The sequence below is a fragment of the Heliangelus exortis genome, chromosome 1 (genome assembly GCF_036169615.1).
Source record: "Heliangelus exortis chromosome 1, bHelExo1.hap1, whole genome shotgun sequence".
NCBI lineage: Eukaryota > Metazoa > Chordata > Aves > Apodiformes > Trochilidae > Heliangelus > Heliangelus exortis.
In genome coordinates, this window is record NC_092422.1 from 53,435,788 (window position 1) to 53,460,868 (window position 25,081).

The window sequence follows — 25,081 nt, forward strand, 5'->3', positions numbered from 1 at the left end:
TAATATTAGCTGAATGAGCTGGAGCAATGGCATATGTGTTACTGGAAGAGGATGACATTCCTGCTTTCGTCTCTTATCATGAGTTGGCTCATCATGCTTTATAATCTTATACTACAAACATACGCCCTGGATACATGTCTGCAGAACCAACATGTAAATAAGATTTGATTAGCCTCTACTGTAGCTACTCATCTGCCTTTTACATTAAAGGGAAGATTACCAGCTGCAGATCTTTTGACAATGTGTCTCATTGGCATGCCAACCCCAGTAGCTGTATTACAGAATTACACTCTGCTAAGTCATTTTGATATTACTGTTTCTCACCGTTATTTTTTCTGAGTACGTAACAGCTGTATGCCAATGAACATCACAAAATTCATTGTCAGTGGACTGTTTCCTCCTTTGAACCCATAAACACTGCTTCAATTTTGAAGGCATGTGTTGCTTCAACATAACAAATTAATTAGCCAGCATAGAGTATCACATTCTGCATCTCCAGGATGTAACTCATCAAGTGAAACAATCTACTGATGGTGCCTGGCCCACTGGGTGTTTTAATTCCCTGACAGGATGGATGAGACACCTGATTCAAGTGTTATTTTAGAGGCATGTTTACCTCTTTTCCCATGTGTGTTTATTGTGTGTCTCTGTCAATTACTCTGTGCTACACCCTGCAAGACTAAAGGGACACCTCCAGCTTGGCCAGCTCCAGCAAAAGAGCCCTCTTAAGCAAAGGGATGGAATAACAGAAGATTGGTGAGGAGGACTGTAAACTTGCAGCTGTGGTGTTGAAAAAGACATATCACACTACTAGTTGTTGTTTAGTCCTGTGTGTTTGGCCAGTAGAACGTTTGGGTTTAGGTAACATGGGCTCGTGATAAACTCAGAGCCTTCCTATCCAACATGCTTGAGATTGTGGTTGTTCCTGCATTCTGCCTGTGCTAGCTCACATGCTAAGGTGGAGCTTCAGAGTTTAAGCAGATAGAGGAAATCTTTAGAAACAGTTTGGAAGGATGTATGATTTCCATTCCACCATAAGTAAGCATGAATTGCTGTACTTAGTGCTGTAATGTGTGCTAGGTCTGTAATGTGTGCTGTTCTTGGCTGGGATAGAGTTAATTTTCTTTTTAGTAGCTGGGATGGGGCTATGTTTTGGCTACGTGATGAAAATGGTGTGGATAACACACGGATCTTTTAGCTGTTGCTGAACAGTGCTTGCCTCTCACACTGCCCCACCAGCGAGCACACTTGTGGTGCACAAGAGGCTGGGAGGGGACACAGCTGGGACAGCTGAGCTCAGCTGACCAAAGGGATGGATATCCAGTACTGTATGGCATCATGCCAGCTCATAAAGCTGGAGGAAGAAGAAGGAAGGGGAAGGAGGGAACATATGGAGTGATGGCATCTGTCTTCCTGAGCTACTGTTACACATGATGGAGCCCTGCTTCCCTGGAGGTGGCTGAACACCTGCCTGCCAATGGGAAGCAGTGAATGAATTCCTTGTTCTGCTTTGCTTGTGTGCGAGGCTTTTGCTTTACCTATTAAATTGTCTTTATCTCAATCCACAAGTTTTCTCACTTTCAACCTACTTATTCTCCCATGTGGGGCAAAAAATGCATGTCTAATTTTCTTAAGGATGATGAGTTTCTATAGAGTCACTCTGCAATTGGAACACAATCTCCAATGAATCTGGGTGATTCTGAACCAGAAATTTAGAGAATGTGTCCTATAGGGTCAGCTGCCAGCTGTGCTTATGGCCTGTGGTGGTCCTTGAGGCTCTTATGACTAGGGATGCATCAGAGCCCAGTACTCTCTGAGCAGGTTTGAGATATTCCACACAAGCCGGGCTTCACATTTAATACCATACTCCCTTATTTGAAGATACTTGATGTTACACAGAATTTTGATTTAGCAGAGTGATACTCAACTCAGAAGTGCAATATAGCGATTGCAATACACAGTCGGATCACAGTACAAACCAAATGGCTATTACCATCTCCTGTATGCTCACCACTGCAACACTGGATGTCCCAGTCTCCAGGGAAGGGACACCTGAGCTGAAACCAGATCAAGTCAGTTACTCTCTTCAGAGTTCATTCTCTCAGTTGTTCAGTTTTCAGTTTTAGGTTTGGCTGAGTAGCCTACACACTTCTCCACCCACGCTGTTTCTCTCCCCTAATTATCTCAGACGAGGCTGTTGACACAACTCAAAACCCCACTGGCAAAGCTGGATAACTAAAACAAAGGTAACCCTCAACACCCTTTGTCCTGAGATAAGTTCAGGTTTCCTTATAACTGGTGGCTATTCCTTAACTTCTTCCCTGAGCTCATCATTTTTGTCCATCTACTCTGAGCCTTCTTTGGCTGAAAGTATTTGTTGGCACAGGATGCAATCCTCTTCTTCAATTTTTTTTTATATACTGAGAAAAGCAAACTAGTTACACTTGAGATAAAAAGTGAGTATGGCATTTGGCTTTGTGCCTCTGTTCTCAGAATATAGAGTATATAGAGTTGGAAGGGATCTTAATGATCATCAAGTTCCAAAAGCCCTGCCATAGCCAGGGAGACCTTGCACTAGACCAAGCTACTCAAAGACCCATCCTAACAGGCTTTGAATACTTTCAGGCAGGGGACATCCACAGCCTCTCTGATCAAACTCTTCCAGTGTCTCACCATCCTCACAGGAAAGATTTTATTCCTAACATCTGATCTAAATCTACCCTCTTCCAGCTTAAAAACATTGCCCCTTGTCCTATTACTACATGCCCTTGTAAAAAGTCCCTCCCCTGCTTTTCTCTAGGCCCCTTCAGGTACTGAAAGGCTGCAATAATTTCTCCCCAGAGCTTTCTCTTCTCCAGGTTGAACTACCCCAACTTCCTCAGCCTGTCCTCACAGGACAGGTGCTCCAGCCCTCTGGTCATCTTCATGGCCTTCCTCTGGACTTTCTCCAATGGCTCCATGTGCTTCTTGTTTTGGTAACTCCATAACTGGACATGGTACTCCAGGTGGGGTCTCATGAGAGCTGACTAGAGGGGGAGAATCTCCTTCCTTGACCTCCTGGCAAAAGTTCTTTTGATGCATCTACTAACACTGTCAGCTCATGTTGAACCAGTGTGAAGGGAAGGAAGACAAAAGGCAAAGGCACTAATTAAGTAAATCTTGACATCTACCTCAGTCAAAGATCATCTATCTTCATTATAACCCTGAAGTGTAACATCAAAGCTAACTCTGATGAAGTGGCAATGAGGAAAAGTCTCTGCTGATCACCTTGGTAATTAATAAACTCAGAATACCTGTGCCCACCTTTCCTAATGTGATTTGGTTAAACACCTCCTCTCCTGATCTAACTGGTAGGTTCCTTCCTTCTCTCAACATGTTATAACTGAGGCAGGGTTGAAAGAAGATATGAGTGGGTGAAATCTGTAAAATGGTGATTAAGGTAATTGCACACACCTCAAATTTTAAAGAGTTCTTGTGCTCAGCTCCAATTGATACTTTGCATGTTTTGGGTTAGAGCTGTGGTGTTTTAGAAGTGGGGGGGGAGGCACAGGGGTGGCTCCTGTGAGAAGCTGATGGAAGCTCCCCCCAGTTCCAACCCCAACCCTGCCTAAGGCCGGGCAGATATGGGAAGATGGATGTGCCTCTGTGAGTAACATATTCAAGAAAGGGAAAACAAAACTACAAAAATAAAATTAAAAGAGACCTGCAGAGGAGAGGAGAAAGTGAGAGAGCAATACCAGAGAAAAGACATCAAGGTCAGTGATGAAGGAGGAGGAAAGATGCCTGAGCGGAGATTTCCCCACAGCCCATGGTGAGTTGGCTGCTGTGCCCCTGCAGCCCATGGAGGAGCACGGTGGAGCAGTCCCTGAAGGACCACAGTGGGGTAAATGTGGATTTGTAGCCCCTGAAGTGTCACAGGGGGAGAGAAGTGAAGCTTCAGTCTGTGCAGGATGTGGATCTGTAGCCATGGAGGAGCCCGTGTCAGAGGAGGTGACTGCTCCCGCAGCAGCCCTGACTCTGTGTGCAGCCCGGGCTGGAGCACAGGGAGCCTGCTGAGGGCTGGAGCTGAGGGCCTGCACCTGTGGGAGGGACTCATGTCGGAGGGGTTCCTGAAGGACTCTGTCCCGTGAGAGGGACCCCGCGTTGGGGAAGAATGCGAGGAGTCCTCCCCCTGAGGAGGGAAGCGGCAGAAACAGCGTGTGGGGAACTGACCCTAAACCCCCCTGCCCCTCCCCTGTGCCCTGACGGGGAGGCAGCAGGGAAGGGATCCGGGAGCAGGAAGAAGGGGGGGATGGCAGAGAAGGTATTAAGATCCAGACATGTGTTCTCTTTCTGCTTGTAGATTAAATAAGGTTCTTTTCTTCCCAAGTTCAGTCCGTCTGGTTTCTGCCCAATACTGTAATTGGAGAATGAAAATCCCCCTATCCTTGACTCTATTAATGAGCCTTTAGGTGGATCTTCTCCCTGTCCCACAGTGGGGGTGGGAGGGGAGCAGAGGCCTGGCTGATACCAGCTGCATCTAAACTGTGACAGCATGTAATAATTCACTGATAATTAGAATGAAACCCCCCATATTTCTCCATTCAAGTCAATGCCTGCACTACGAAGATACTGGTCGTGTTTTCTCCTGTTCACTTTGGGATGCTTCCATCCAGAACAGAAATGCCTGACTCAGCAAGAACCATGCAGCACCTAAAGCATTCAGTTTGCAGGAAGATGCAAGCTCAGACAGCAAAGAGATTTGAATCCTAGCATCCGACTTTTGGGTGTAACGTTGGGCAGAGGACAAAACAAGTATCCTCAGCCTTCTTATGAGACATGCTTTAGGGCTGCTTGTGAAATCAAAGATTGTTGTTGGTTTGGCCTTGCATCCAAGAGAGGCCTCACCCAGGAGCAGAGAGGGGAATTGTGCCAATACAAGCACATCGTACTGGGATCACGCAGGGAGGAATCCGGGTGAAGCGTCACATATCCTTGGAAATCCAACCACCTGTAGACATTTAGATGTTGCCAGGCCTAAACCACACTGGAGGAATGATGGTCATGGGAAATGAGCAGCCATGGTTTTCTGCTGGTTTCAAAGGGATCTGGCAATCCACATGCACCTTTGAACACCAGAATCCTGAGATACAGGAGCAGTTGCTTTACTCTTTCACTTCAGCTCAGATTTAGATACAGACAACTGAAATAGTTCCTAATATGGAGATATGAATTTATTTAGCACAGCAAACCTGGATGAACTGTACACACTGCTGTACAAAGTTAGTTCCCAAGAGAGGCCAAATCATTACTGAAATGACCAAACCACATTCTCTAGAAGTTTTGTCACAGACTTCTGAGTCTTCAACTTGCCAGCCTTTACTTTTGTAGAACAGCAACAGTATTGCAGCAAAATAAGTCTCTATTACAATTCAGAAATTTAGATACAGTAAGGAGAATCAGTGTGGAATATGCATATTCCAGTAGAAAATAAATATACAGAATTACTGTAATAAGCTCTATAAGCACACTAAACATCAGAAACCCATGAAGCTCACAATTAAATGTAGAATTCAAAGAATCTCAATGTGGTCAGCTCTGCAAAGACTCAGCAAAATGCACAACCTTAAAATAGGTTTCTTCTTCTCTCATGGTATTGCTTTCAAGTCTGTTAAAAGATTTTTGGCACACCTTCCTCAAATCCGGATTTTTCCTGCAGAACCTGCCCTGCTACTAGGCAGTGCACATCACTGAGTTTATACATCTCTGAATAATTAATGTACCTGCTAATTAGATGTTGTTTGTGGCAACTCCGAGACCAAGGCAACAGAACAGAGCAGAAATTTTCAGGGTTAGTATCTTTCCAAATTGGAACAGATAGCTTGTTTATTTAATGTCATATGAAACATTTTGGGAATTTGATGTAGTTTAATGTCTAAAAATATATTAGGATATATTAAGACATCTGCTGAACATGCTGCCAGAAATAAGAACATCTCCTGTTGAAATGCATTAGCACTGATGCATAGAAAGAAAACTAAACTTTGATGGAGAGTGAATGACATATTAAACAAGAGAATAACCACCTGGTCAGAATAATTCTCTCCCCTGAATTAAGATCAATCAAGGCTTTATATAATTGTAAAAAAACTGAATATGGTTGTCAAGACCCCAGCAATATTCAAGAGAAAGCCAAACATATGGTATCTAGACATCAAAATCTCAAATTTTGACTGATGGCAAGCGGAAGAGGGAAGCAGACTGAGTTACACAGTAAGCACGTATGGTACAGCTTTGACTTTTTTTTTTTAGTCATATGTATTTTTAAGGCAGTGCTGTTCAGATTTATTTTGGTATGTTACTTGCATACTAATTCTGTAGATCTCTAAAGCCATCGATGAGCTGGAAGACATTGCTGATGGTAGCCCCCAAAATGTGGAAAATGCATTATGTACCTGTTCCCTAGCAATACCCCCCCACCACATTTCTGCTAAGAACGCCAGATCTAGCTCAATGAACATTAACTTGTGATAAACATTGAGTAATCATCTCATCAGCCCCATCTTCTCAAAAGCCAAAATCCCTCTTTGCTTTATAGTATGTGAACACAACCAGGCAAATTTCACTTCTTTTACTCCAGTGTCTAACCCTGAACAGCAACCTGCCTTAAGAAAGCAAAGTGATACTCAAGTAACCAACCAGTTTGTACCCTTACTGCTGGTTAAAATAGCTAAAAAGCTGTTTGTCAGAAACTATAAATAAAACTTATTTTTTAAAAAAAAAAATCTCTGTGAATTTCGTTTCAAGTGCTCAAGCATTTCAAGTTTACGTGGTCAAGCTTACACGAGATCGGGAAGTCTAGAAAATGACTTCAAAACTCCTTTTCAAAACTGAGATTTAACTACTTCACCAAAAATTTCAGTGGGCACCTTTAAGTAGTGTTTATGGTTCTTTGCGAAACAGTTGCACTGGCATCAGACTACGGAATAACACATCACAGAAGCCGTGCCAGCCCACAGTAAGGAACACATATAATGTGTTTATGCTGGAAAATTAATCTGATAAAAACAAACAAACAAAACCTTATCAAAAAGCAAACAAAAAACCAAAAAGAAAACAAACAAAAAAAAAAAAAAACCCAAAAACAACAATAAAAACAACCACCGCACAGAAGTAAACGTTTGCACATCCGTTTTGTTTCTGATTCGGGGGATTTTGACCACTCCCGAGCTGCGGCACTGCCACGATACCCCCCTCAGCCTTCCCCTCAGCCTTCCCCTCAGGGAGGGAGGGACGCAGGGAAGCCACTGGCCACGGCTGCAGGCCGCGGCCCTAACGTGGGACCGACCCCTCAAAAAGGCCACAGCCACCCCGTTCCGTCAACTCCGGAAGACGCCACCGCTCCCGGTTCCGCCGCGGTACGTGGCCTCCGCCGCCTCCGCCTCCTCCTCCCCGCCCCAACAGCCACAGCCGCCCCTCAACCCCGGCGGCCCCGCCATCACGTTCCAGCTCGTGGAAGGCGTCTCCTCTCTGATTGGCTGCCTCCGCCCCGCGGGGTGGGGGCCCGGCTCGAGCGCCTGCCCACCGCGCCGCCGGATTGGTCGGTTCGGCGCCGGCGGGACGCGAGGCGAGGGGCGGGGGAAAGGCGGCGGCGGTGCCGGTGCTGGTGCCGGTACCGCCTCCCCTTCCCCTCTTCTCCCCCCATCTTCCCCCCCCCCGGTTTTCTGGTGCCGCACCACGCATGCGCGGCCACTCGGTCTCACCCCCTCCTCCCGCCCGCAGCTGCCGTTGCTGGCCGTGCGCTGCTCTCGCGCGGTCCCGTCCTATCCCGTTCCCCACACTCACCCCCCCCTCTCCCCAGTCCGTCCCGCTCCTCCCCTCCCGCCCTCTCCCCGCCATGGCGGCCGCCGCCGAAGAGCCGTTCCCCTTCCACGGCCTCCTGCCCAAGAAAGAGACCGGCGCCGCTGCTTTCCTCGCTCGCTTCCCTGACTTCGATGGGCGAGGAGTGTTGGTGGCTGTACTGGACACCGGCGTCGACCCGGGGGCGCCGGGCATGCAGGTAGATAAGGGGCGGTGGGAGAAGAGAGATATCCCCGGTGGCGGCGGCCCTGAGTCACGGAAGGCTCTCCGGGGGAGGAAGGAGGCAACGGGAGCCGGCGGGAGCACCTGGGCTCTGCCGGGCTGCCCCCGTGGCTTTATGGCTGGCGGCGACTGCTCTCCCGAGGGGATGGGAGCGAGTTTGGGGCCGAGGCCCGGGCGTTTGTCCGGGAGCGGCCATGGCCCCGGGTGGCCTGAGGCGTCGGCGGGAGCAGGGGAGGCCGCTGAAGGGCTGTCCTGGGGACTTGTTGTTTGCTTGTTTGTTTGTTTACCGTTCCCCGTAAGCATCCACTGGCGTGAGCGTGGGCTCCAGTTCGGGAGGGCGGAGGAATCCTGCAGACAGGAGCTCCGCACCCGTCACTTCGAGGGTTTCTGTAAGGTTCCTCCTTTCGCAGGAGATTTATGGTACTTAAATCTCTCTGGATGTCTTTTGTCGCGTATAGCTCATTATAAAAGAATATACATAGTGGTTTTGTTAAACCTTAGCGTTACGTGGACAGGAGGTAGCTAGAGACTACAAATAGCCTCTCTAGATCTTTTACGTGAAAATTGTATTTCTGGCGAAATTTGCATACATCTCTCTCGCAGTGTATTGTTTGTGTGCATTGTTTTGCAATAACAATCTATCAAATTTGGTTATGCTAAGTTTTTTTTGTGGTCTGCTAACTTTGTAGCTCTGAGCACACAGTAATTGCCACTATGATCTCGAGCTCAGATTTGTAAATTTGTGTCTATGGGATTGTATTTTTTGCATTTCTCAGCGTTTATTTCTTTTAATGCCTGTTTCCTACTATTTCATCCTCGTGTCAGTTTCTGTGTTGCCTTTTATGTCACTGCTCCCTCCAGTTTCTTGTCGACATGTTTTCCCTCATATGTGACAAAGGAAGCCTTGAGAAATTATTCAGAGTTGTGTGTAACCCACTTCAATAGTGCATCTGTTATTTTTTTAATTTAATGGTGTTGCTTTCTTCCCATTCTTTAGCACAGACTTTACTCCTCAGTGTTGTAGTTCAGGGACCTAACCTTGTCAGATCTTTAGTTCAGCAGTCTCAAAGGTCTCCTTGTGGAGTTTAGGTAAGTGAAAGGGTAAATGAAGAGGGCAGGTAGGGTGGAAGAAGGGACTGGACAGCAGTAACTTTTATTGATTTAAGCTGGAATGAGACTGGTGCTTTTGGTGAAAAGTTTGAGGTAAGTGGAATAGCAATCAGGAAGCTTAAAGAATGTTAGCTTAAAAGCAAACTAGATAATAGATAATTCCTCGGGCAGATCAGAAAATAAAAGACAATTAGGAAGATATGAATAGAATTGGATGTGTTTCACATCTGGAGTTTCACATATGAAAGCAAAACCTCTGAATCTCTAGAGGTTATAAATGAGAAATGACAACAAAATAAAAGACCACAGGCACACAAAAAATAAACAAAAAAACCCCGAACCAACAAACAGAAAAACACACACAAAAAAAAAGCAAAAACAAAAACATGAGGTTATGGCCAGTAGAGGGAAGCTTTGTTTTGCCATAGGTAGTGTGAGGCTTATAAAGGATAATTAGGGATACTGATGAACCCTTACGATGTCACTATTGACTAGACCAATTTTTGTCAACCTGTTTTCTTTATGTGGAGGATAAAATTTCAGGTAGTGAAGTAAAAGATTTGTGGAGACTTTGGGGGGAAAATAAATTCTTACAGTGGGTGAAAATGAGTTTTCTGGGATGTAATATAAACATAAGAAGGTGTGTGTCCTTTCCACACTGCCCACTTCATAGACCTGACATAGGCTACTTGCTAGACTACAGAAGGGAGGCACTTCCTGCACAAGATACAGGGCATTATAAAGGAAATATAATAGTCCATAGACAGCTTGATAGGTGCTTTTCCAGCAAGAGGATGCCCTCACTCCAAAGTATGGGGCGATGTACATTTTGCCTCTGCAAAATAAGACAGTGGAAATAGTAGGCAACAAGATAGTATTAGCTGTATAGAGCTGTATAGTTTCTAATCTTGGCACAATTATTTATTTTTCTATGCTCCTGTCTTCTCTGTGTTGCACTTTTTTATTTTTTCCTTCCCGCTGTATTATTATTAGTTCTTACCCTGGCATGGAATTAGAGCTATGAGAATTGACTCATTGGCCTAGAGGGAAGAGTAGTCATTGTATGTAGCAAAGTTAAGAGGTATTACAACTTTTGAGTTTAGATTAATGTCAATAATGATTATAGGCCAAAAGGAACCACCATGTTTTTAATATAGTGGGGGTATTAGTCAAAACAAAGCAGTTTTGCTGCTTCCTGGTGTCTCATTCCTGGGTAGTCTTTCTTTGCTTGTTGATGTTACACTTAACTTTGTAAACAGTGATACCACAGATACACATGGTATAGGATCACTTCCTGAGGGGCAAAAGGATTTGAAGAGTGATTTGAGTGTAACAGAGAAGTACCATTATGTTGTTATTCTTCCCTGGACACTTTCTTCCATAGACAAAATAGTTACTGGCCTTAAGAAACCTTTTTACATTGACTTCATTTTTCTTTTGGTTGGCTTGCTTTGCCACACAAAGTGTTAGTCTGTTTTGTACTTACTTTTCTTTCAGAATCTTATGTAGTAAATGCTGTCAAGGGAACTCTTCACCTGGTCCTTCATTGCTTTGCAGTCTACTTGTTGATTCAATACTATTACTACTGTAATGCATACTATTTTTTTCCCCTCTTAGCCCTCTTTTTAGAATCTATTTGCTGTTGTTATTTACTGAGTCATGGCTTGTAATTCCTCCATAAGGCACAGTAACATGAAATTTTAGGTGGGCAGATAAGTTATGTTTGATGGAACATTTTGGTTGTGTATGTGTAGTCTTTGTTCAACCCTGCCTTTTCTTTGCCTGGTTCTGTCTTCGCTTCTTGTTATGCTTCTAGGTAGGTAAATAAGTTAATTGGCTTTTTTGCAATTTTGCTCATTTTGTGAAGTGCCCATTGGAATTACTATTTACTATAATTAATTGTCCTTTAGTATGATGACCTTCTAGCAGTGGCAGCTTGTTTGCGTTGACTTGTTTTTTAATGCTGAGTTAAAAAAAAAAAAAGTTCCAATTATTTTATTTGTGATGATGACCAACTGTCCTGTGACCAAAGTGCTGAAGAACTTGCTCATCTCTTGTTGCTGCAATACCTGTTGGTTGGAATCAGTAGCATTGTATGGTCTGCTCAAATGCATCTGGCTTTGCCTGTTAGTTTGGGACTGTCACATACACTGCTGCTACTCTCCTTCTATTATACTGCTGAGCCACCAGGATTATGCAGATATAACATTGTTAATGTCCTCATTAAAGTATTTGTTGGACAAAGAGCTAACATGAAAATATGTTTCAAACTTGAAACTTAAAAGTATAAGCAACAAAAATAATTTTGCTGCAAACTACTAGACTTGATTTTGTTCAAATTGTTGGCAAACCATTCATATTAAAGATAAGATTGGGGGATTTTGCCATAAATACAATGTAAAATGGTTTTAATTTTATAAATTTTTAAAATTTTTTGTTGTTTAATGCAAAAGGCACTAAAATTTACCTTCCGCCTGTAATAAATTCATTACTTGAGGAACAGAATCAATCAAGTTCCCTTTATTATTTCTTTTTTATTCTTTTTCCCTTCAGAATTGCAGGACTTTAAGGAAAGCTCATCTGAACTCAAGAGTAACTGTAGCATTACTGCTGGTGGGCAATATGCCAAACAGGAGTTCGGGTCAGCAGAAGGGGGATTGGTTACTTGAACTAAGTGGCTGAATCTGTCTGATTCACTGCTGTTAGGAGTTGAACCTTGGACCTTTGTACCTGAAACTCTCAAGTTTCTTGTGCCTGACTGGAAGACTTCAATTTGTTGATTTTAGTTGTACAAACTCACGTGTGTGTGCACCTGATGTTCAGCTAGGTGCAAAGAGCTGTCTAGTCTAGGAATTCCATGACATCTTGCTGGCTTGGGAACAACTTTTAAAACTACTCAAGCTTGCTGTGGCATAAATCTGTGTTCTGGCCACCTGTTGCAGTATAACTTGTCTACTGCAAGTCCAAGTCACCTTGGACTGCATTTTAATTCTTGTTTTCTTGAGCTTTGATCACTGAACAATTCACTGTGATTTGAGGCATATTGAAAAATGACCAATTCCAGTAATCTTGAGTTTGTCTTGCAGTTGCTTTATTATTGGAGCAGCTCTTGACTTTTCTGTGAGTGGAAACTGGTGTTTGAGGGCATCAATTACAGAAACTAGAAATTTATATGGCTTGAGTGCCTACACCCTGTTTCCCAAGTTAATTTTCATTGCTGTGTAGCCGGTCAGTAGATGTTTTACCAAGTTAACAGGCTTTAATAATATTATTAACTGAACCAGAATCTCTATGAAAAATGCTGTTTCTGTAATGGAAGTTCTTAGCAGGCCTCTCCAAAAGCAGTATTTGTTACCTTCTAGGAAATGGAAATTTATATCCTTTTAATGGTTTCTGTGGGTTTGAGATTTTGGGGTTTGTTTGGGGGGGAGGTGGTTCAGCTGTTTAAACCTGTTTTTATTTGGATGGGAGGTTGCTTGGTTTAGGGTTTTTTGTGTTGCTTTTGTTTGGTTTGGGGAAAGGGATTTGAGTTGTGGTTGGTTGGATTTTGTTTGTTTCTTTTTTTTCTTTTTTTTTTTTTTTTTTTTTTCTTAACCATGAGAATCTGAGCCCTTGGAAGCGTTTATTCTTATTGGCCGATGTGTGATGAAAGCTTGACCCTTGTTGTGTTTCTGGCAGCAGCAGAGTGGCTGTTGTGAAACAGATTGATCATGTTGTTGACATCCTGCAGCTGAACTCACAATTTCAAAGCAAAACTGCCTGACCTATATGTTATGTTTAGAATCAAAAATTATTGATACAGAATGAAGGCAACAGTACCAAATAGATAAATGGTAGAAAACAGCAAATGTTGCTGCTGTTCTGACAAAGAAGATGTTGGTCTAGTTAGTGTATAGGGAGTGTTGCACAGGTTGATTATTTTTTTCTTAAATCTGCAAAATAGGTGCATATATCTAATTCATAGAATGGTTTGAGTTGGAAGGGACCTTTAAATGCCATCTAATCCAATTCCCACCTCAGTGAGCAAGGACATTTTCAACTGTATCAGGTTGCTCAGAGCCCCATCCAACCTGACCTTGAATGTTTCCAGGGATGGGGCTTCTGCCACCTCTCTTGGCAACCTCCTCCAGTGTTTCACCACCCTCACTGTAGAAAACTTCTTCTTTATATCTAGTCTGAACATCCCTTTTTTGGATTAAAACAATTACTCCTTGTTCTATCCCTACAGAAAAAATCTGTCACCAACTTTCTTGTAAGCCCTCTTTGAGTACTGGAAGGCCACAGTAAGGTCTCCCCTGAAACCATCTGTTTTCTGAGCTGAACAACCCAAATCTTTCAGGTTTTCCTCAGAGGAGAGGTATTCCATCCCTCTGATTTCATATTGCCCTTCAAGCAAATACTACTGTATACGGAGTTTCTTTGCCAAATAAACTCATACAATACCTACCAGGTGAAGCATATTATTACAAGAAGGTAACATTGAATATTTCTGCAAAATATATTAAAAAATATCTTAATCATAGTCTTGGTAATTCTGTAGAAGGTTCCTTTAGCTACAAGGAACTTCAGGTAGGTTAGTGGTTTCTTTTTTTGATATTGTTAAATGCCTGCAACTATTAAGTCCATCAGATTAGTTTTCATTTAATTTGAGGAGGCTTTAAATTTATTCTCAAACTCTTCTTAGCTAGTCAGCTCTTTCTCCTTACTCTGCTAAAAAATACTCCTTACACAGTATTAGGTGTGTATAACCATATCTCCTAACATTTCAAAATGATTAAAACATGAAGCATAGTCCTTGAAACAGGAAAAATAAGATCAGAGTAATATGTATTCCTTTTAGGTTTAATCTCAGTTCAGAGATACAAGCTTGTGAGTGCATAAACTTCAGTTCTTTCATTTAGTTAGAGTTGTGCACTTGTTACTGTAAAATTTTGCCAGAATGGTGGGATGGAAACAACGCAGTGAATCATTGGAATGCAAATAGTTTTTGAAAATGGTTTTGCAAATTTAGGCTTGGTTTAAATAGAGGTTCCTGTGCTGTATTGATACACTCTTATACCTGTTTGTCTTCTAGATCCTTTCAGAAATGCTTAAGTGAACTTGTATAAACCAGAAAGATGGACACATTGGTCTTAGGCCATTGGAAATGTAATAAATTTCAAGTTGGTTTTGTTTCCTTCAGTTAAACATTGGGTGCTCCAAAAAGTTAGTTGATACTTTGATTAAGAAAAAAATTTCCTGGTTGTATGTTAGAGTAATCAACTACATTTTCTTTCTAATTCAATGAATTTTATTAATTTTTATTTATATTTTCAGATTACAACTGATGGGAAACCCAAGATAATTGATATAATTGATACAACAGGCAGTGGTGATGTAACTACATGTACCATTGTAGAACCTAAAGATGGGGAAATTACTGGTCTTTCTGGAAGAAATTTAAAGGTGAGTATTTGGTGATACAGGGGCACCACTGAGCATATTTTTCTTTCATTCTTGTTTAACAACAGATTTAGGACCTGGTTTTGGTTTCTGCAAAACTTAACCCAATCTTATCCAAAACTAATACTGCATTCTGTCATCTTCACGTGGATTTCTTGTTTATGTGACTTTTCTTTTCCTTTTCATCTGTCTTTATATTGAATATTCTCTATAGCTGAATGGGCTGTGTATACAGTTTAATTGGAAGCTTGGTAGTAGTTTAATTGCTCTTTGTTCAAATCAGTATCTCATACAGTTTTGGAAGCTGGAGGAGGAAAACATGCTTGAAAAATAACAGACATGGTTCTGTCTTTAAAAGTGCTGGTATTTTCTACCTGTATAAATTACAAGAGAAATAGTGTAAAGCTTGTAGTAAATAGTTCTAGAGACTGAAAAAATTGTGAGAACGTAGTTGTAGGCTCACTGCATTTTCAATATGAATAGAACAGAAATTATGTATGTTTGTTAGAAAAGATACAATGAGAAGGCTCTGCTGCAAAGAAATGCTGAAGTTAACCATGTTCTTGGTTAGCTGGTTAAATTGATGAAGTGGTATCTGAAGGCATCAGATATTTGGATCTCTCCATGCTATCAGCTTTTTTCTGAATTTTGCACCAAATATGATTGTATGGGTGAATCCATAGCTGTTTTGCTGTTACTAGGAATAGTTGATCTGATCTACCAAGAGTCTAAACTACAGCAAGATATGAAATTAGACATTCAGATATTTATCTTGCCCTCCCAACCGTAATACCCCTTCATGCTAGCCTGGTTCTTTTCATTTGTAATGCTCTTTCTCCAGACCTCTACCTGTAGAGGTAACTGGGGTAGTATATTTTAAAGCAGTGTATCAGGGCAACTGGTACTTCAAGATGTTAATGTCAGTGTTACATGAATTGATTCCTTTGGAACTGGATTGAAACTGCTGTGATATGTTGTTGAATCTTACTGCAGTAGTTACTGTCATGGAGATGGGGAATTAAGTTGGTGATATATGCAAACCTGTTCTGCTAAGCTCTCACTGTTAATTACTCTTTTTATGTCATTAATTAACCTATTTCTGAATATACTTTTCTGTAGATTCCAGCAAACTGGGTAAATCCTTCAGGCAAATATCATATTGGTGTAAAAAATGGCTATGATATCTATCCTAAAGCTCTTAAGGAGAGGATTCAGGTAAGGAATTATGTTTTGCCTCTGGAATCATATTTCGCTGTTATGATTCTTAGGATTTTCTAGAAAAATACAGTATGCAGTTTCCTAACACATGCAGGTTGCTAGCCAGAGCTTGAAAGTTATTCTCCCACTGATTTTTTTTTTAGTTTTGACATAATCCATTTCTTCTGTCATTTTTTCAGCACAACAGGAGGTGACCCGGTGGTCCTCCTCACAGTGGTTCTTACAGGCAAAAACTCTGGAAATTACTGATTTCCTTTTCTTTTTTTCTGTGTAGCAATTAAAATTCATAGTATTGTATTGAACTTTTTTTAGCCATTGTGACTCAGATCAGAATTTTCAAATTATTATTGTAGTCTTCGTAGTTTCTCAATATATTGACATGGACATATATCAAACATGGTTTTATTTTACAGAAAGAACGCAAGGAAAAACTCTGGGATCCTGTTCACAGACTGGCCTTGGCAGAAGCCTGCAGGAAACAAGAAGAATTTGATGCTGCTCATAGCTCTCCCTCCCAGGTTTGTATAAGTGTAAATAAATTTGTGAGCTTGTTGTTTGCCACAATTTGTTGCTGGTTGAGAATATTAAAATATTTTATTAGATCAGTGAAGGAAAAATACTTACGATTGTTTTGGCAGATAATGTACCTCTGTATCTTGATTTAAAAATTCTGCATATGGGTGGTTGGTTGATTTGCTTAATGTTGTTAGCCTTGAAATATATTGTCAAATAAGAAAAGGATATTGCTTCTAATAATTTGTAGCATATTTTTAGCATGTTTTAATAGGATCTTTTTAGAGACTGTCATTGCTGTGCTTAAAGTTGGAATCTTCTAAGCATATCCTTTTTCTAAAGTAGGTACTATTTCAGTGATGTACCAGAAATTCCCAAGGTCACTTGTGTTTCCCTTAACAATCTGTAAAAAATAGAGGGTTTTAAATGTTAAAACTGGAGAAGTTGGATACAGTTATACATAGCAGGTCAAAAATAAATAGTGCATTGTGGAAAACCATTAAGCTAGATATTTATGACTCCTGGGATGGTCTTACGTTCTTGATGAAGTAACAGAACAAATGTATAGCATCAGAAAGGAGTATAGGAATACCTATCTTGTAATAATTTTAGAAATAGTGTAACTATTTTTCTTGCCTTCTTAGGTAAATAAGCTAATGAAGGAAGAACTTCAAAATCAAGTGGAACTGTTGAATTCTTTTGAGAAAAAATACAGTGATCCTGGCCCAGTGTATGATTGTATAGTATGGAATGATGGTGAGACCTGGAGGTAAATGCCTAAACTTGACTAAAATATCTTGTTCTAGACAAAAAGCAATATCATTGACTTACCAGTTTTAGGTTAGTGGTTGGACACGATCTTGAAGGTCTTCTCCAGTCAAGGTGATTCTGTGAAGACTGTAGTAGCTTTTAAATCTACTCTTTTTATAGAGGTCTTTAATATTAGTGGCTTTAAAATAATCCTGCAGTATCACTTGCACTTTGTCACCAAGTTCTGATTCTAAATGAAGATGGGGAATAATGAGGTCTTATTAAAGACAGCATGATAGCTCTAGTAAAATTTCTTCCTTGAAGAAATTTCATGAATTCCCAAATGCATACTTTTCAAAGAGCTTTATTTGAATTTAGTAACATTTCAAAATCAGTTTATTTGGAGTCTTTGTAGTTTCTGAATCTTAAGTGTAAATAGCCAGGTTTTAAAATACTGATTTAAAGGAAAAAGATACCATGAACACAGAACATAGCTTTTTGAAATCATTGTGGTACTCTTTGCTGGGAGGAGGGTGGGAGGTAGATAATGGGGAGTTTATAGCAGCTGGAAAATTGCCCTTTTTTTTGTTTCTCTCAACAGAGCCTGTGTAGATACAAGTGAGAGTGGTGACTTAAGTAGCTGTACAGTGCTGAGAACTTACAAAGAGGCTCATGAATATGCATCTTTTGGAACATCTGAGATGTTGAATTATTCTGTTAATATATATGATGATGGAAACCTTCTTTCCATTGTGACAAGTGGAGGTAAATATAATAATCTTGTAAAAAAAATTGCTGCTGAGCAGGTATCATGAGAAGCAGCAGTTTGTATTGAGTCTTGATTCTGATAATTGAGATGACTACAGGCAGCTGTCTTAGTACAGCATTCATTACTACTATGGCAATCAAGATCAATATTCACATTTCCTGAACTAAACCTATAATGACAACTTATTACCAAAATTGCTTGCAATTTTTTTCTGAAGCATTGTCATCTTTTTTTTCATATGCATGTACACATATGATGTATAATTATGTACTCTTTAGGATGTTTCTGCATCTTAAAGCCCAGAACAGAGAGAACCTTCTTTCAAAGCAGGTTTTCTGCTTTGCTTCTGAAATATAGGGTGATGATTGACTTTTTAATTGCTGTCCTTTTGTGCTGGTGTAATTTCAGAATCTTAAGATATCCATGAGGAAAGGGTTATTAATCTTCATTTTGGTTGGTCCAAACTTTTTTTTTCATGGCATACGTGACTATAGCTGTAGGTCCAACCACTCTGAACCCATTTTGCATATTCTTTATATAATGTTTTGGTTTGGAAGCATAGTGAGTGCTTAAGGTGGTGGGGATGCATTTATCTTGAAAAATGCTCTTCATCTTTTTATGCAACTGTCCTATCTCAGTAGTATTCTACAAATTTCTGGCTTGTAAATAAGTGGTATTTTTTGAGATTTGTTTTTATACTTCTGTGCGGCTTTATTACTAATTCTTTTAATTAATCCTCTCCCCCCACCCATGTCATCTCCATTGAGCCTTTCTAGTAACTTTTGTTAATGGAATTAAATTAATACTTCCTTTCACTGCACCTGCTGCCTCCTTTCATCAAAAAAACTGTTTCATTTTTTGCAGATTGCTGCTTTTTACTGGAGTTTTTCTTAATAATAACTTAATGTTTGTTAGATGAAATGGTTTGAATCCTTTGCTCGTTTTATAGAATCATAGAATCATAGAATTTAATAGAATCATAGAATCCTAGGGGTTGGAAGGGACCTCGAAAGATCATCTAGTCCAACCCCCCCTGCCAGAGCAGGGCCCCCTAGAGTACATCGCCTAGGAACGTGTCCAGGCGGGTTTTGAATGTCTCCAGTGAAGGAGACTCCACAACCCCCCTGGGCAGCCTGTTCCAGGGCTCTGTCACCCTTACAGTAAAAAAATTCTTTCTGATATTCAACTTGAACCTCCTATGCTCCAACTTACACCCATTACCCCTTGTCCTATCACTGGTCACCATAGAGAAAAGCCTAACTCCATCTCCCTGACACTCACCCCTTACATATTTGAAAACATTGATGAGGTCACCCCTCAGTCTCCTTTTCTCCAAACTAAAGAGACCCAGCTCCCTCAGCCTTTCCTCATAAGGGAGATGCTCCACTCCCTTAATCATCTTAGTAGCTCTGCGCTGGACTCTTTCAAGCACTTCCCTGTCCTTCTTGAACTGAGGGGCCCAGAACTGGACACAATACTCCAGGTGCGGCCTCACCAATGCAGAATAGAGGGGGAGGAGAACCTCTCTCGACCTACTAACCACACCCTTTCTAATGCCAAGTGCAGGACCCGACACTTGGCCATATTGAACCCTGTATAACTGGACACAGCCCCATCAATCCTGCCTGTCCAGATCCCTCTGCAGAGTCTTCCTACTTTCAAGCACATCAGCTTGGTGTGGTCTGCAGTCTTACTGAGGGGGCACTCAATCCACTCATCAAGATCATTGGTAAAGATATTAAGGAGAAGTGGCCCTAAAACTAAACCCTGGAAAGCACCACTTGACTGGCTGATCACTGGATTCGTACATATATTTGTAGAATCATAGAACCATAGCATTGTTTGCGTTGGAAAAGACCTTTAAGATCATCAAGTCCACCCCTTAACCTGGTGAAAATGAATTTATCTGCACTGTATTAAATTTGGTATAAATTAAGTTCACTAAACATTCAGTGTTACAACTTTTCCTTTGCTCAGGAGCACACGGAACACACGTGGCTAGTATTGCAGCTGGATACTTTCCAGAAGAACCAGAACGAAATGGGGTGGCTCCTGGAGCCCAGATCCTTGCAATCAAGATTGGTGATACACGACTAAGTACAATGGAGACTGGCACTGGTCTGATAAGAGCTGTGGGTATTTCACTGAGTAAATTATTAATGTCAGCAGTATAACTTAGCTGTAAAATACTGTGGAACGTTTTGTGTTCTTACTGCTTATAGGCTGTGCTTTTATGGTTCTAGAAAAATTTAACTAAGAAAGAAAATAAAATAGCTAAACAACTTCCTCATCAAAAAAACCCCCAAAAATACAAATGAAACCAACACAACCCAACAAATAAAAACGCAGAGTATGTTTCAAACATATCTTAAGACTAATCCTCTAGTATAAAATAAGATATCTGTAGCATAGAGCAATTTCAGGAGTTTTCAGACTCGCATAGCTGCTCTGCTGGCTATCTGAACACATAGGCTGTTACTTATATGCTTTGTTTTCACTCTGATTCTCAAAATTGAGGAGAAAGGATATTCCTTTTTGAGGCCAAAGGCCTTTTTCTATAGTGAGATGACGGAGAAAAAATTCACACAAAGAGCTGAAAATAGAAAGCTATATTTGACTCCCATAGAATATCTTGCTCTAGCAACATAACGTACAGTAATTTTCTTGTGACTTTTTGGAGCTTAACCAAACTGTACAGGAAAAGAACATTTTTTGTTATTGAGGTCAGACATGAGACAATGCTAATGGTGTCTGCACTTTTCTCTTAGATGAGTATCTTATTTTCTAGCTTGGATTATAGCAGGAGTGATTTTTTTTTTTACTTTATCTCATTTATTCTGTTTATTCAGTGGGAAAATACCACTTTCATAACTGATTGAGTTAAATTGAATTCTTTTCTTGTGTAGAATCAAGATAAATTTATCCCTTTTTCCTAAATGTGTAGCAGGTTGGTTTCAGTTTTTTGTTTTTTTTTTTTTTAACTGACTTATTCTGACTAGTATGTATTTTGGGTTTTATTTTTTCTTTATCAGATGATAGAAGCAATAAAATACAAATGTGATCTTGTCAACTATAGCTACGGAGAAGCAACACATTGGCCAAATTCTGGGTGAGTACTACTGTTGTTAATATAAAGTATTTTAATATGATGGAAGTGCTGTTACATTTTTGACCTTTGTATAAATGAGCTGTCAATAAGAATGGATTTGTCCAAGCTCAAAAAACATTCATTTAAGTTAAACTGTTACTGTTTACATTTTTAACCATCTCTGAATGTTAGGTGAACCTAATGAAAGTTCTATTGATTTATAATACAATTATAAATTCTAAAATAATACTATTTTAGAATAATAGACAATTTTTATAGTTGAAACACCATGTAATCTGTGGGTTGTTTTATTTTTTTTTTTAGACCTAATGTTGCTACAGAACTGTCAGTCCTTTTCAAAATCCTTTATTTTTTGTAGTTGGCTTCTGTTTCTACTTCTGCTACTTGTGGGAAGCAAGCTGCATAATATTCCCTGTTATGTGACTGTGCAGAGATTTCCACAAGAAATGCAAATATTGACATGTGGTAGGAAGGGAATATTGTCAATTGAATGACTTTTTTTTTTTTTTTTCTCTTACATCAGGAGAATTTGTGAAGTAATTAATGAAGCAGTGTGGAAACACAATGTAATCTATGTTTCAAGTGCAGGAAATAATGGCCCCTGCCTTTCTACAGTAGGATGTCCTGGTGGAACTACATCTAGTGTAATAGGTAAATAATTTGGTTTGAGGAAAAAATTAAATTAGAAAATATTCAGCTTCTGTCCTTTCAAGCTTTGTACTTATATTTGAGATGACCATTTTTTTTCTGAACTATGTCTAAAATATCAAAGACAAGATTAGTTCTAGGGAAGCACTTGCTCTGTGCTTAGATACAAGAATTTTGATTGTTAGCTTCTTACAGTGTGAGACCTTATCTATGAAAGAGGCAGATGGGCTTGGTTTGATGTGGCTTTGTATAAAATTTGTGGAAAAAAAAAATGGTTTAGTATATTTGAAGATGCAAGATTATTTTTTAAACTATAACTATCTGAGCATACCACTTCACTTTAGACCATTATCTGCTGTTAAATTCACCTTGTAAAAATATGTAAGCAAGTAGGATTCTAACTCATCTTCTGGAAAGTCTTGTAATGAATTGTCAGAACCACAGCTTTAAATCATCTGTCTTAATGAAATACTCTGATTTCTATTTGTTGTGAAACAAAACTTTTTAATTTGGATATAAATGGCTGCAGTGCCATTTCTTTACAAGTCTATTACTGGCGTAAGGATTCTTTTTTTCTGATGGTCTAGTGTATGTTTTGGGTATTTTAGTGAAAGATTGAAGTATAAAACCTGGCAAAATGTCTACGATTCAGGGGTAACTCCCCTAGTCTTAATTTTTATATAAATCTTCTGATGCTTCATTACTGTGTGCACAAAATGATTGTTAAATCTCAGAATTCTCATGCAGGGAGTTGAGCATGTAGACTTGGAAGTTTGAGAAACAGCTAGTACAGTTTAACATGCAGAACTGATTTTTGTACAGCTGGTAGAATTAATTTCTAAAAGTTAATCTGCAGTTAACAGCAGTACTGACACTGGGGGCTGGAACTGGAACTAAATCTCTTTTCAGGTCTGCACTGACTTTGCTATTACAGGGTGTCTCCTCTGTCAGTTCAGTTTAGTTGTGTCACTCCAGAGACTGGGTGATCATTCACTCTGCATGAAAAGTAGCATATTCCCTGTCTTCCATCTCTGGAGTGAAGCAGATAAAGGTGGTTTTGGTTTCTGAGGGTAAATCAGAATACAGTCACACAGACAATATGGACATGGTTGATGTGGTAGTTTTCTACCATCCTGACAGTGCTTGTGCCATAAAGAAAATGGAGTGTATACTTTAGAATAGGTACACAGCACGGATTAAATGAGCATCCTTCACACAGTGTTGTACAAGTAAAACTTCAGCAGGCTTTCATGTTGTCATTTACATGCTCTGGGCACTTTGAACTGATGTACAAGAAAGTAACTACTGTCATCCCTGCGTGTGATCTGTGTGAATGTGGACACTGTTTTAGTATTGTACAGTATGACCATCAGCACTGTTACTGTGTTGCATGCTGCTTTACACTTGCTTTGAAAAATACCTGGATTTAATGTAATGGGAAATGTGTGTTTCTATTTTTAAATGTCTCACAAAAAAATTTGTCTCACAATGAATTCAAATGCAGAAATACCTTTATTTTTATCTTTAATAAAAAAGGATTGTATGTCTAAAATGCTTGTGTGTTTTCTACAGGTGTTGGTGCCTATGTATCACCTGACATGATGGTTGCTGAATACTCTTTAAGAGAAAAACTGCCAGCAAATCAATACACTTGGTCATCCAGAGGGCCTAGGTAGGTTGTAAGACAAGAATTCAGTGTATTACATTGGAGTTGAGATTATGTAATTCAAAATCTAAAAAATGGTCACTAACACCATAATAAAAGTATGCAATTTCTATTTGAATAGCATAGGTAGCCTGCTGTACTCAGAAGGTCTTTGTATGTTGGGCTGTAAGACTCCTGGGAGAGGAGGAAGACTGAGGAGATGCCATAGCACAACCTGTATATTTCTGGAAAGTGTATTTGATTAGCACAAACCTGTTCAGAGTTGACAGAAGTTGATGAAAAGTTGTTTGGAAGTTTGTTTGGTTGTTTTTTCTGAAAATATTTTTTTCAGAGGACTTTTTCCCATAGGATTTATTTCATTTAAATTAGTGTGGTCAAGTTAACTGTATTCTGTTAGCACTGAAGATCGAAAGAAATACTCTTAATGCAGTGGTATTACTTCTGGCATCAGTGACAGTGGTGTGATAGCACAGTTTACTCAAGGCTTTTGGCTTTGTCACTTTCCATTTTACAAAAGTCAGAATGAGCCTGTGTCAGCTGAAAGGCCCATGTCTACCTGAAGGAGGATTCTTGTTGTGTAGGATGCAACATGTAGGTGACTGTAGAGTTCTGAAAGCTTTACTAGAGCAGGCTTGGGGGAATCTGTCTGAGTAAGCAGTAGAGTCTTTTGAGCAGGTATACTGTTCACTGCTTGACCAGAAGTGTCATAATACAGAACTTTTTTTTTTTATATATAGGGCTGTCATAAAATATGTCTGAACATTACAGTATTGTACCAAGACTAATCTGAGACACATATTAGACATACGAAGCTATGAGTGTGTGATATAAATACCCCGATATATCCTGCCTCTCCACAGAACTGAATAGCTCAGGCACAGTGCTGTCCTTAATAAATTTATGCATTTTTAATCTATCCAGAGCAGAGGAAATGGATTGTATCTGGCTTCTACAGCTGAAAGCTAGATGCTGCTTTAACTGTGCCATAGGTACTTGCTCTATTCTTAAGTATGCCTGGGCAAGAAAGAAAGGTGACTTAGGCTCAGCTGATCTTGATTCACCTCTTGGCATTCCTTTTTTTTTTTTGTCTTCTCCCCATTCTCTCTCAGTCTGTGTCGTACTTCATAATTTGACCTGGTTGTGAAGTGTTCATATGCAAAATTAAGAAATCTGAGTTTTGGCTCTTTTCTAGTGTTCCTCTCCCTTTTACTATTTTCCTTTGAAATAACAACTGGGGACTCTGTAGAATACTGGTTTATGTATTGAAGTGTTTAATAGGTTTGTTTGTGTGCGTTTTCTAATGCAAATCCCAGAAGATATATTGCTTACTAGGCTGTAGCCTGGAGAAGAGTGTGAAGGTTCAGGAAACTTTCATTGTATAAGAGGTACAGCTGAGGATTAATGTGACATTTGAATTAGTGGCATGCTTTTTCTTGGGTTTAATGTGTTCATGGACTTAGTGAAGTAAATATACACATGAATATTCCCTAATGCTAAAATTATTCTTTTACATGCACAGATAACTTCAAGGTAAAGTGTGCAGATAAAGAATAAGTTTGTTTTTCAACATTCTGTTTTAACACTAGCACTGATGGAGCCCTTGGAGTAAGTATCAGTGCCCCAGGAGGTGCTATTGCTTCTGTTCCAAACTGGACTCTGCGAGGAACACAACTTATGAATGGTACATCCATGTCTTCTCCCAATGCATGTGGAGGCATTGCATTAGTATTGTCAGGTAATGTGCTACAATGTTAAATATAGATGCATCTAAAAGGTGATACTTTTTCCTCTGAAA

At 40.0% G+C, this 25,081-nt stretch overlaps 1 protein-coding gene across 3 annotated transcripts in view; it reads left to right on the forward strand.

Moving 5' to 3' along the window:
- The first annotated feature begins 7,728 nt into the window (after positions 1-7,728).
- Positions 7,729-25,081, forward strand: part of TPP2 (tripeptidyl peptidase 2) — a 57,110-nt gene continuing 39,757 nt past the window's right edge. For all 3 annotated transcript variants that reach the window (XR_011725656.1, XM_071742638.1, XM_071742628.1), the window contains exons 1-11: positions 7,729-8,038; positions 14,488-14,616; positions 15,733-15,828; positions 16,245-16,349; positions 16,989-17,113; positions 17,696-17,859; positions 19,841-19,995; positions 20,896-20,972; positions 21,496-21,623; positions 23,193-23,292; positions 24,873-25,021. Coding sequence is in view for 2 of the 3 variants with exons in the window: in XM_071742638.1 (XP_071598739.1) it covers positions 7,877-8,038; positions 14,488-14,616; positions 15,733-15,828; positions 16,245-16,349; positions 16,989-17,113; positions 17,696-17,859; positions 19,841-19,995; positions 20,896-20,972; positions 21,496-21,623; positions 23,193-23,292; positions 24,873-25,021 (1,390 nt within the window). In the remaining variant the exon portion in view is untranslated. The remainder of the gene's footprint in view (positions 8,039-14,487; positions 14,617-15,732; positions 15,829-16,244; positions 16,350-16,988; positions 17,114-17,695; positions 17,860-19,840; positions 19,996-20,895; positions 20,973-21,495; positions 21,624-23,192; positions 23,293-24,872; positions 25,022-25,081) is intronic.